The sequence below is a fragment of the Dipodomys ordii genome, unplaced genomic scaffold, assembly GCF_000151885.1.
Source record: "Dipodomys ordii isolate 6190 unplaced genomic scaffold, Dord_2.0 Scaffold102, whole genome shotgun sequence".
NCBI classification, from domain to species: domain Eukaryota; kingdom Metazoa; phylum Chordata; class Mammalia; order Rodentia; family Heteromyidae; genus Dipodomys; species Dipodomys ordii.
In genome coordinates, this window is record NW_012267318.1 from 3,228,717 (window position 1) to 3,241,550 (window position 12,834).

The 12,834-nt window shown below is 34.7% G+C and overlaps 1 protein-coding gene across 1 annotated transcript in view; it reads right to left on the reverse strand.

Moving 5' to 3' along the window:
• Positions 1–225: 225 nt before the first annotated feature.
• Ubl3 (ubiquitin-like 3) overlaps positions 226–12,834 on the reverse strand; it is a 57,490-nt gene continuing 44,881 nt past the window's right edge. Inside the window, exons 2-5 of the mRNA XM_013027313.1 lie at positions 9,222–9,330; positions 5,202–5,288; positions 3,108–3,185; positions 226–1,905 (exon numbers count right to left, since the gene is read on the reverse strand). Of these exons, the coding sequence (XP_012882767.1) occupies positions 1,853–1,905; positions 3,108–3,185; positions 5,202–5,288; positions 9,222–9,330 (327 nt within the window). The 3' untranslated portion in view covers positions 226–1,852. The remainder of the gene's footprint in view (positions 1,906–3,107; positions 3,186–5,201; positions 5,289–9,221; positions 9,331–12,834) is intronic.

Here is a 12,834-nt window from a genome sequence, read left to right on the forward strand (position 1 = left end):
GGACATATTAGTGATAACAGCAAGGACAAAATTTTCTCCTCTGTTGTGACTGCACACAAATTATCCAGGTCAAATATCAAGAATACACTGGGAATATCCCCAAGCCAACAGCAGAATATTGAGTAAATAAATTTTAGGAAATTCCGGAAGAAGAGAACAGAATTTTAACATGGATGAGCCAGTGCTTAAATAATTAATGACCTAATCAAGACCTTACCACCAAAATGCACTACAATAATTTTTTATTTAGTTTACACAAAGGATCTATAAGTACAGGTTGCAGAAAGAAAATGTTTAGTGCTATTTACATTCATTTTAAAACTCTGCTCTATACAAATTTAATTCTGATCAGTATGAACAATATTTTCGTAGATCTACTGCATATAAAGCCTTTTCATCAAAGCATTAACAATGAATAAAATAACCTGAATGCATTTAAAGAAAGCTGACCATTTGAACAAATTTACACATTTTTAAGGGCCAAGAACACTTATTAAGTATAGAACATAATGTCAGCCTGCAACTTCAATTTTAAAAAGGCTAAAGTTATTTATATGGAGTATTGTTCTATATTCTACACGCCAATCTATATTCTATAGTTAGGCATTTTATAAGTCTTTTATTAAATATATTCTACATATATTTGTAATTTCATCCAGGAAGAAGTCTTCCCAGAGAAAAATATATAAAATCTTTCATATTTTTTACAGGTTTAGATGAAACTAGCTCATGCTTTAGTGCTGTGCAAATTGATTTTAGCATATCATTAAATTATTGGTATAAAATAAAAGAGTGGCATCCTTCATCATGTATGCCTTGAAAATCTGCTTTTGATTTTGATTGCAAGCACTAACACCCAACACAAACTACATAAAGAAAGGAAGTTAGTATTAATGGAGGTTTTTTTTTTTAATTTCAGAATTCATTTGAACTCTAGTGAGTAAGCACAATGCAGGACACAATTATGAATGAGTGATGATTATGGAAAATTTCAGTTTTCTATATTCAAACACATAAAATGATCAGTCACTGAGGTTTTCGGATGTTTCAGCACAGCGAAAGCCTCCGGCAACTGGCACCCTCCCACATTAAGGCTAGAGACGCACTCTCACCCCTGCTGTGCTGTCTGATGAGCACTCAGCCACTGAGGACTCAAGAGTGCAGGATGTGGTACAAGAAGAAAACCAGTTTTAATCAGCCCTCTACCGAGTGCTTAAAACAACAGGCACATTTTATTTTTTCATTTGTTGCAGTGAAAATAGTCACACTCAGCTTAATAGTTTGGGCCAGTGCAGCCAACATGGCTGACTTTGGTAGAACTTGCCCAACATTTTAGTTTCTTTTTCATTTATTCCCTCTTGAGCTGGCCCAATCACTGACTTCATCAATTGCTGGGTGTCTTCCAGTGTGGAATTGTGTATATGAGTATTTCTAGGTACCAGAAACTCTTATAAATTCTGCTGATGAGGAAAATAATGCCAATCTTTTTTAGTGCAAATTGTGTTTGGGACACTTGATTTGTTTGTTCTGGTGATGAAAATTGGTGTGGTGGCAAAATAATTTTTGCTGTGAAAGATAACTTGTTAACTTTTCCCCTGGAGATTGACTGCATTCAAAAACCAATATATTTTAAAACTGCTCAGCTTAAACAAAAATACAAGAAATACAAAATCATAGTGAAAAATGTTCTTGGTTTTTTACTTCATGAGAAAAGATGTCAGTGTTCATGAGTAATTCAGTCCCATGGATGTGCAGACAGACTGCTCCTAAAGGTTTCTGAAGCTATGCTGGGTCTCCTCTTTCCCAGCAGCACGAAAGAAAGACAGCTCACTCCCCACTAGGCAGGCAGCGTTTACAGGATTACACAACAGTTACTCTCTCCAGTCTTTTCACGATTCCTCTGACCTAGGGAAAACGAAAAACAACAACATAAAACCAAAACACCTTGTTTATTAGAATGCTTGCGGAACCACAGGGAGGAGGGGCAGACACCCAGGTGTTATGAGGAGTAGTTTCTTGAAAACGTTTGCAGATAAGATGATGTTAAGCAAAATGAACCCCAAGATAGGGACACAAGTGGTTTTTTTCTTTCTTGCTATTGTTTCTAACGTATTTATAATGTACCATGTGATTTTTTTGTTTCTTTGAATGTTCCTCCCCCACGATATAACCCCTGTTTTCACTGTATTTGATGTCAGTGCCCTGCATCTTGTATATACACTTTTCTAATTTGGGGAGGGGAAGGGAAAAAACAAAATGCTTAAATAGGAATACAGATTGACCCACTGTAACAACGAGATGCACAAGACACTATGTTGAAAAACGAACTTTACAATTTAGGCAGTGCGGGGTGAGGGGGGAGGAGGGATGGGGGAGGAACAGGACAGGATGGATGACAACTGTAATGGAGGTGGGAGGGAAGGGATGGTAGGGGAAAAACAAAGGAGGAGGCAGCAATGCTTGATAAGAAATGTACTCATTATCTTGCTCATGTAACTGTAACCCCTCTGGTACAGCACTTTTACAATAAAAACTTATTTAAAAAAAAGTTTGCAGAAAGCGAAGGAGAGGTGACATTGTCCAAAACAGAAATGTGTGGCTGAATTATGAAATTTTAACACTTTTGTACATACCTTAATAACCATAAAATTATATAAAATGTTTGCATTAAAAAAATTACACATGTGTAACAAATAATCTTTTTGGGCCAGGTATCAGTGGCTCCTTCCTATAATCCTAGCTATTCAGGAGGCTGAGATCTGAGGATTGCAGTTCAGAGCCAGCCTGGACAAGAAAGTCTAGAAGACTCATCTCCAATTAACCACCAGAAAAACTGGAAGTGGTGCTTGTGGCTCAATGTGGTAGAGCCCTATCCTTGAGGGAAAAAGCTCAGAGACAGCATCCAGATCCTGAGTTCAAGCCATGACCAACAAAAAGAAAATAAAGACAAGCAACTAAATAATCTTTTAGTTTTGGCACATTTCAAATGTATCTAGTTGTCTGACAAGCTTATTTCATAACTATGAAAACTTCCTTTCCTTCAGAATGTCCAAGAAAAACCAGCTAGTTTTGAATGCCTACATGTGGCTCTTTAGGAAACAGCTTACCTTGAGAGTTTGGCTCTGGCAATGTCTCTCTGGCCACCAAATGCATCACCGTTGTTTTTCCAAAAGGAAGTTTTAATGCTTTGTGAAAAGTAGAAGAAATCTGGTTACTTATACGTGTCTCTATTAAAATCACTAACTAGAGCTAAAGCCGCTGAAGAAGCCCCATTGCTTTCTGTATGGTTTCCACCATAGGCTGAACTTACCATGTAGGGCATCTCTGCTATGAAATGAGATACGGTTCCTATTGTCAGGTAACTTGCCCAGTATAAAAATGATCCTTGGGGGCTGGGAAGGTGGCTCAGTGGTAGAGTGCTTGTCTTGCATGCATGAGGCCCTGGGTTTGATTCCTCAGCACCACATAAACAGAAAAAGCTGGAAGTGGTGCTGTGACTCAAGTGGTAGAGCACTAGCCTTGAGCTGAAGAGCCCACAACCACCTCCACCACCACCAACAAAATGATCCTTGGTAGGCAAGGACTAGGCTTGACACATATATCCTCACTATTTAAGGAAGGAGATGAATAAAGATCAATACAAAATAGGTTCATCTCAGTTACCATCTTTAGCCAAGACAAGACAAAGTACCTTAAAAAGATTTTTGTTTGTTAGGTCCTTTACTCCCAATTTCTTGAGTGTGAAGCCGGAAATATTTGTACCTCACTTCTCATTTCTTTATTCTGATAATACTAAATAATTCCTTGATGAAACTTCAAATGATTTTTTAAGGTATCCTTTTTTATTAAGCACAGAAAAAAGCTTAGATTGGGAGATAGGATTCTAAATTTAATTACTGTCAACTGTAGTAAAATTATTGTACTGACTAGGCTGCTTTAATGTAGAAACAAGAAATGGTGAACAATTGTAAATTCTCAACTTAGTATTTTAATTTTTTTCATTTATTTATTTATATATTTTTGGGGTCAGGTCGTGGGGCCTGAACTCTGGGCCTGGGGACTGTCCCTCAGCTCTTCAGCTCAAGGCGAGTGCTCTACCACTTGAGCCACAGCACCACTTCCAGCTTTTTTCTTTTTTGCTTATGTGGTGCTGAGGAATCCAACCCAGGGCCTCATGCATGCAAGGCAAGCGCTCTACCACTGAGCCACCTTCCCAGCCCATCAACCTTGTGTTTTTAAATTAGAAAATTTTTCCTTACGCTTTATGACTTTCTTTTGAATCAACCATAAACTTGAATAAGGTTTATAATCATTACTTTGCAAGTAAGACCTTTTTGCCTCCTGCTTTTCAAGTCTTGCTGTATACGATGACTGTAAACGTGTAGCTTTTCAATAGACCTGACTATTTTCAGTTATTTTAAAGCAGATCCTTTCATTTGCCTACAAATTCTAAAATTGTCTGAATATATGTGAAATATGTAATATATATTAATCAAAATAAAACAAATTCCAATGGCAGACGATGTGCCCCATGGCGGGTACTACTGAGCTACACATTCTCAACCACATATAAAGAACAATAATAGCTAACAATTAAGTGTTCACTATGTAGCAACCACTGTTCTAAGAAGGAGTTTATCCCTTCAACCTATGCAGCAGGCACTGTTGTATCTCTATTATCAGTGAGGAGAAGTGGCCCAAGGTCACACAGCTAGTAGGTCATAGGGCTGAGACACAACTTAGTCTGGTTACGAAGTTTGCTCTTTCAGTCACCTTACTAGATTGTTGTACTCCTGACAACCGCTTACTTTTATTTGATTAGCAATTATATTGTAGGAATTAAATTGGAAACATCTCTTCTTTACATTTGAAAACCAATTATAAACTTTTCCTAGATCATGTGTCAAATTTTTGCTTAAAAATATAATATCTAAATTTAATTAACCAGAAGTACAATACAATTACATTTATAAAAGAGTAAGGAGTAAGTATATATACTCCTATTTGGAGATAGATTTTATTTCTGAAACTAGCTTTAAAATAAAATTTAAATGAATGTAAAATGTAAAATGGTGTATTAAAAAATGCAGATTCAGAGTTTAAATGAATTTTTCTCAGGAAGTTCGAGCATTAGCATTTAAAATAAACTGAGTGATACTACCATGGACAGACATTAAATCCCAACAAAAGTGACTCCTTACCTCCTAATGTGACATTTCCATGTAGAAATCGTCCTTGATAAATAAGTCTCAGAATATTTGGACTGCTGACCTGTTCTTCTTCCCAGTCTGAAAAGAATCCACAGAACTGGTTAGGTGCATTTCAACACACGCTTGAGGCACTCTGTATTGTTTAAAAGTCCAGACACAAATCAGTTTAGTACATCACAGAGACACTTCCTAATAATTGGAATAGTCACAAAATAGTCACTTCAGGCTTTGCTCTTTTTCAGTTTTTTCATTAAATAGCAAAAAGGTACATTAAAAAGCAAAAGTTTTTGCCTTTTTTTTTTCTAGGTCTGAGATCAGGACTCAATTTCCACACCTATGTCCACTTTCACACTGGCTAGTACTCTACCAACTACGTCACTAGTAGTTGCCTTTTAAAATCACACAAAAATGTGCCAAATCATAGGCTTGAAGTTTAAAAACTTCATTGGGAGAAACCTAATTGTAATAAACACACACACAAACACGGTGTATGCATGTACATCTTTATATTATATATAATGATAGAGAAATATATCACTTGAAAATTCATTTCAGTTATTAGTAATACAGCATATTTTTGTTTTTCCTTTTAATATCTTTAAGTAGTTGTACAAAGGAATTGCCATTACACCATATTTTAATGTTCTAATACATGCATTTGTTAAAAGACATATATTTAAGATTAGAAACAATAAGAAAAACTCAATATATTTGATATACTATTGTCTTTTTGAGGCAAATTGCAAACATTACAGAAGACACAACATCAGTTCATTTTAGTCATGGTGAATATTCTCAGAAGCCCCAAAACTAGTGCCTGGTAGAAGATACTATACAAACATGAAAACAAGGCAAAGACATGAAAAAAATCAGTCTGTAGAATAGACAACAGAATATTTCTTCAGTCTAACGCTCTCCCAGCTGAGCTATCTCGGCAAGTTCGACAACAGAATATTTAACCTTAGCATATAACTATACAATCAGTTTGTTTCCTATAGAAATTCCTATTGTCAGATGGTAGATGACAACATAATAAATAGAGGGAGAGAAGAAAGTAGAGGTAAGTAAAAACTTTTCCTTTGGGCTTGATGAGTGTGCATTTGATAAAATCACTACTTTCCACAGAAAATTAGAAGAGAAATGAATGTCAGTCATTTCTGGTTCCCTTGCCTATGCTATTCTCCCTTCCTGTAAGCCTTTTCTGCTTTCTGAGTCTGCTGCCCCCAGCCAGACTCTTCCTCTTCTAGAAGAAAAATCTAATAAGCACTAACACTTCAGAATGAATTGTTTTTACCTCATCACTTCTAAAATTATTGTTTAATAGGGTATTTCTGGTCAGGATATGAATGTTTTATAGATCTAAAGGCAAATAATATTGAGTGTTCCAAGTCCTAGTGAAAATAGCGCTCTAAAAGTATTTAAAGCAATTTTTCATTTGCAAAACTTGAAATTATACATTTTATTATACTATGATTTCCAAGCACATCATTTATTTAATATACTATCTCCCTTCTCCTCTCTAAAGATCTAAAATTTAGAATGGAATTCAGAACAAAGTTTACAGAAGGAATTCCAGGTACTAGTAAAATGCTATGTCATCACTCTACCTACTGGCAATACTTCCAAAAAGTTGCCTAAAGATATGTCTAGGAAAACGAAATCCTTCCAGACATAAATTACACACGAAGTATTTTGTTGACTAAACATTTGCTATATTCTTGTTACTAGCTTCAACAACCTTTAGCGTCAATGGATCTTTAGTACCTTTTAAGATACATACAGTATAAGTATAAAATGTTAATTTTTATATAAAAGAATTTTCATTTTTATTTGTTTAAACTTTGAGTAAGTTTGACAAACTGAGAAAAAACTGGGAATTAAAAATCTTTTTCCTTAGGGTTATTACCAACAGGCTGAGTAAATTTCAATACTGGTAGATGATTTGTTCAATTTGGGTACCATTTAATGGTAAAGACTTGTGCTTGATGCCCTGTTTATCATTAATACTAGTACTTAAAAGAATTAAACTAATTTCAATGTCTAAGCCAAATAATTAGTAAATGGAAGTACTTTTTACTGTAAGCTATACATTTGTTCAAATAAAAATTATTTTGACAGATTACTCTTTTGTGTCTTGTGTTACCATCCCATGATATCCACACATCACAGCAGCTATCAACTCCACTCTCAAATCGTAAGAATAATCTATTGTGTACTATCTAGCTCACTGTTCTTAGGTACTTAAAAAATGCCTTTCATACTATTAGTTATTAACCTTGTCTTGATATAAAAAAAAACAAAACCTAAAAAAAAAACAAAAACAAAGCTCCCAGCTTTTCTGAAGTTCGTTCTAAGCTATGTGACCTTTAGCTTCAGTTCCTTCTCGATTTAGACACCAACTCATTGGTCATCAATAGGAAGAAAAATGAGTGTTACATAAATCAATGTTTCTTAGACTGAGAACTACAAACCTATACAGACACATTCTAAGAATCTAAAAGTCCTCTTCAGGATTTTTCAAATTGTTTTAATTACAATGATCATCTAGAAGAGATCTGCAAGATAATTAAAATAATCAAATGATAGCCAAGTATAGCTTTGGGATGTTAGTGTCCAAACATACATTAGGTTGATAACTACACTGGTGACAAGCAGTAGGTACTGTAGCTTTCAAGAGGTTAGTGAGAAAAGAACAGGAGCTGATCGTATGCAGTGACCTATTCTAAGAGAAGACTGAATGAGAATTGGGACAGTATAAGAATAAAGGTTTGTGGCAAGTCTGCAGAACCATGGGTCTACCACCCTTAATGCTATTCAAGGTGCCAGTGAGTCAGTTTTACCAAAAGCATATCATCTGGCACATAAATGTCATTATTTTTTTTTGAATTTCGGCATTATTTGCATTTTCTTTCTACATCCACTTTAGTTTTGTGTTTCTCAGAACCAAGTTTAATTCATTTTGTTTCTATATTTTAAAATGTACATTATAATAAAAAATTTTAAATCAGAACTCAGGAATCTATAAGAATTCCCTTTCTCTATAAAGAGGTTCCCAGTAACCTAAAAGTCATTATGTATATACATTGTATTTTGTTGTTGTTAAGTCTTGTCTTTTTAAAGTTCAAATTGCTCCTGCTAAGAAAATTAAATGCCAAGTAATCTCAGTTTCTAGGAACGCCTGAGGCAGGATTTCAATGTTAAGGCATCTGTGTAACTTAGCAAGGCTTTATTTTGAAAGAAAATTGTCATATGGCTGAGGATGTAGTTCAGTGGAATGGCCTAGCATGTATGAGATTCTGGGTTTCAATTCCTAGTATTGGAAAACAAAAACAAAACAAAAATGTAAAGGAATGGTTGAAAACATGCTATCCCTACGGTACATAACACAGGAAAGGGTCCTGAGGACAACTGGACAAGTTTAAGTAAGAACATGAACTAAAGACTCATTTAAGGAGGCAATACAGAGTCTCACTAGAAAGGAAAGCAGCAGAGGAAGGAAGGGATACCAATAAAAAATTGTCTATTACATGTAGTGGCTTGAAAAGGCGCAGCATAACTGACCTTGTTCAGGGAAGACATGGAGTAATATAAGTTAGGTTAACTATGTTACAGCTAAAATTTAAATATGTCATGCTAGAGAAGACCAATGGGAATGGATTATAATCTGGTCAAGGTAGCTTTTCTTTCCTTTTATTTTGTTTTAGCAAAAATAATTTCATTGATATGAAATTATTATGTATTAAGCCAATATGTGTTTTTCCTTTTCAAAAATATTTTTTAGCGCTATGGCAAAAGCAAGGACTTTGCTCACCTAGCTCCTTTGCTGCTTTGAATGACAAAGCTGAGAAACAAAATCTAGGGGAAGTTCCTTTTAAATCCGGCTCTCATAACCTCAGTTACTTTTATTCTTTTTCATTTTACATATTTACAACTTTTACAAAATGTTTAGAAAAAAACAGGTATGGCACAAAGAATTTATAATGTTTGTTGATGGGAGAAAACACCACTCACCCATTGGCCAGTTGTCATACACATGCTTTGCAATGTCAGAAGCAGAATCATTAGGAGAAAACAGGAACTCTTTTGTTTTTCCGCTCACCAGGATGAGGCGCAAATTAATCTGAAAAAAGACAATGGTTTTCTTATTATAAAAACTTTAAGAATGGCTTCATAAAACTTTTCATTTAAGTAAATTATTACCAGTACCATTTGTTTTTTTTTTTGTTTGTTTTTTTAAATTTACTTAACATGATAGGAGGGTGGCTCAGTGGTAGAGTGCTTGCCTTGCATGCATGAGGCCCTGGGTTCAATTCCTCAGCACCACATAGGCAGAAAAAGCAGGAAGTGGTGCTGTGGCTTAAGTGGTAGTGCGCTAGCCATGAGCTGAAGAGCTGAGGGATGGTACCCAGACCCCATGACCGACAAAAAAAAAAAAAATTACTTAAATTCTATTAACTTTATTTAAAAGAAGGAATAGGAATTTGGCATATACCTCTATTTCCTATTATTTAATGTGTGTGGCAGATATATTTACCATAATAAGTGAATAAAACCAAAACTTTATATTTAATTACAAGTTCTACAGGCTATCAATATTACTCTAAAAAACTAAATAAAACCTAATAAAATGTTGGCCCTATATTCCTTATCACTAAACAGATAAAATAGTTTAGGATCCACTGGACAGATATTTCTAAGTCAATATTTATTTGCTTATACGATACCAAATATTGCCCAAAATGTTCTTTAAAATGTTTATCTGCCATAATTAACTTGGTGTTATTTTTTAAATAACCATATGCATTCATTTCCCACAAGTAACAGAAATGCAAGCACTGTTTTCTATAGCTTTGAGTCCCTGCTAAGACTAATAAAGACCTTTCTTTAGTTGAGTCTGCTCCAGATTTGAGTCTTGGGAGTAGGCAACATAACTTACACACAAAGAACAGAAACTTAACATACAGAACAGAACTGCTTTATACAAAGAACAGAAACTGCTGCTGTACAAGTTTGACTTACGCTAAGTCCCAGGTTACTCTAAGTCTCCTCTTCAGTTACTATGGCTATACATTTTTTTCTCACTAAAAATCCCAGAAAAGCTTTAATACACTAGCACCTACTATGAACACACTGCTACCCACTACGGCATCATCAATATGCTAGTCACTGATTTTACTATCCTGGTTATGGCAAGACCATTCCTGGCCATCAACACTTTAAAAATACAGAATTCTATAAAACATCTCCTCTTGAAAATACATGTGCACAAACAATTCAGAATGCAACAGATTCTTGATTTGATGGGGGAAGAGTTGGATTTTACATTAGAACCTGTACTTCTAACAGTATGAACACTTCCAAAATCCTTCTCAATTTATCAGAATTTCTTTATGCCTTGAAATATGACATCAAAGGGCTTAATTTAGAAACAGAAATGATAAAATCACTCTGCTTTCAAGAAGTAAAGCTTAAGCATACCAAATCCAAAAACCTAGAACTTTTAAAAAGTACATTTCAAGATTTTGGATCTTTGAGTTAAGGATGCTCAACAAGTAAACTCTGTGCAAATATTCCAATATCTGCAGAATTTCAAAATTTGAAATATTTCTGGCTTCAACCATTTCAGATAGGGGTTATGTGTAGCATGCAGAAAGTTTGTGTCTTATTTTAAAAGTTCAAATAATAATTGGAAAAACTATTAAATTGTTAAGAAGCACTAATTTTCCTACAGAAAATAAGGAATCAAGATTTTTCTTTAACTTTTTATTATTATCTTCCAGTAGTTGTACAAAAACGTTCCTATTCTACAAAACAGTATATGAATACAAGATATAAGGTGTCTAACAACATTGTCCCCCATCACTCCTAACCCATCCCCCCTTCTCTCACTTTTCTTTTTTAAATTGAGATTAGGTGTTCACATAAATTTCACATATTTCACAGTACTGTGGAATAGTGATACTTAATGTCACAAACACATTTTAGCCTTCACAAGGAAAATGGTCATTATCATGGTCTATATAAAGTCTGTGAATTCTATGAGCTTTGACAATACAACTATTTCTTCCACATCAGGTGATGTTTTACATTTCTTTCCTTTTGCTTAGTATAAGCTGTTCCCTCTTCCCTCTCACTCCTCCCTTCCCATTGCTGTCTTTGGATTGCTTAGTTCATTTTCTTCTATGTCCAGTGCAGCTGGTGGACCCCTTTATTGTATGTTGTTCTGTTTCCCCCTTATTCTTCGTCTTCTTCCTAGCTTCCCTCCATTGCGTGCATCCATGGCTGTCTGTCTGTCTAGCTATCTAATTATCTATCTATACCATATATATATAGTCAAGAACATGGAGTCATTTAACAATGATACAACAAAATGTATGGCTGTCTTTTGTTTCTCTAGAGTTCTGTTTGTCATATCTCCCTGTATTTTGGCTTTAGCATCCACATATCAGGGAGACCATGTGCCATTTGTTTCTTTGTTCTTGGCTTACCTCGCTCAAAATAATTTGCTCTAGTTCCATCCAATTCCCTGCAAATGCCATTATTTTGTCCTTTCTAATGGCTACATCATAAGGAATCAAGACTTTTCAAGGAAGAAAAGTAACATCTGCAATATTGATGAATCTTAGTTCTTATATATATTATTATTATATATATTATATATATTATTAATTTGTATGGAATCTTTTAATGGTGACAAACTACTATATAAGGTTCCCCAGTTGTTAATGCTCATGAAACTATATCCCTTCAGTCATAAGTGTTAAACCAGAAAAACTATAATTCAAGAATCATGTAAATGCTATTAACCTATTATTTCATGGAATCACTTAAGTTTAAAATTAATTCCAAATAGGCTTTTATTCAAATTATACTAACTAGGGGTTGGAGGTGTGGCTCAGATGGTAGAGCATCAGATACCAAGTTCAAGTCCTAGTCTTGGACCCCCTCCCTGAAAGAAACCATTTATCAAGTGAAAAGAGTCTGAAAGCAGAAACCAAAGCATACTTTTGATTATCCTTGATGTCTAAAAATATGGAAATGTAAAAATAAGTTATGGTATGTCTTTACCCAGGAAATCTATAGAGCTGTTAAATGACATAAATGCTGATGTATTTGATATGGAAAGCTGTTTACACAACAAATTTAAGTGAAAAATAACTGGCTATAAAAAGGTATTGCAAAAAAACCAAAAGAACATACACTGAATTGCTATGGATTGGCTTAGGTTCTCCTAAATCCCTATACTGAAGACCTAACTTTCCCAAATACCTGGAGACAGGTACAGGGTCTTCAGGAGGTAGGTAGGTTAAATGAGGCCCTAAGAATAGGGTTGTAATATGTAGGGCTGTAGTTCTATAAGTTTGGGAAAGCTCTCTCTTCTTTGTCAGTTACTCTCTCTTCTATACTTTCCTTTTAAAGCATGCATTTCCCTATTTCATGATGTTTCTAACTACCAATGTTGTTTTTTTTAAAAAAATATATTGTATTTCAACATTAGGACTTGTACATCTCATTGTTGCAATAATGTTGAAAAACGAACTTTACAACTTTGGGGGGGAGGGGAAGGGATGGGAAGGGGAAACAAAGGAGGAGGCAACAATGCTTGATAAGAAATGTACTCATT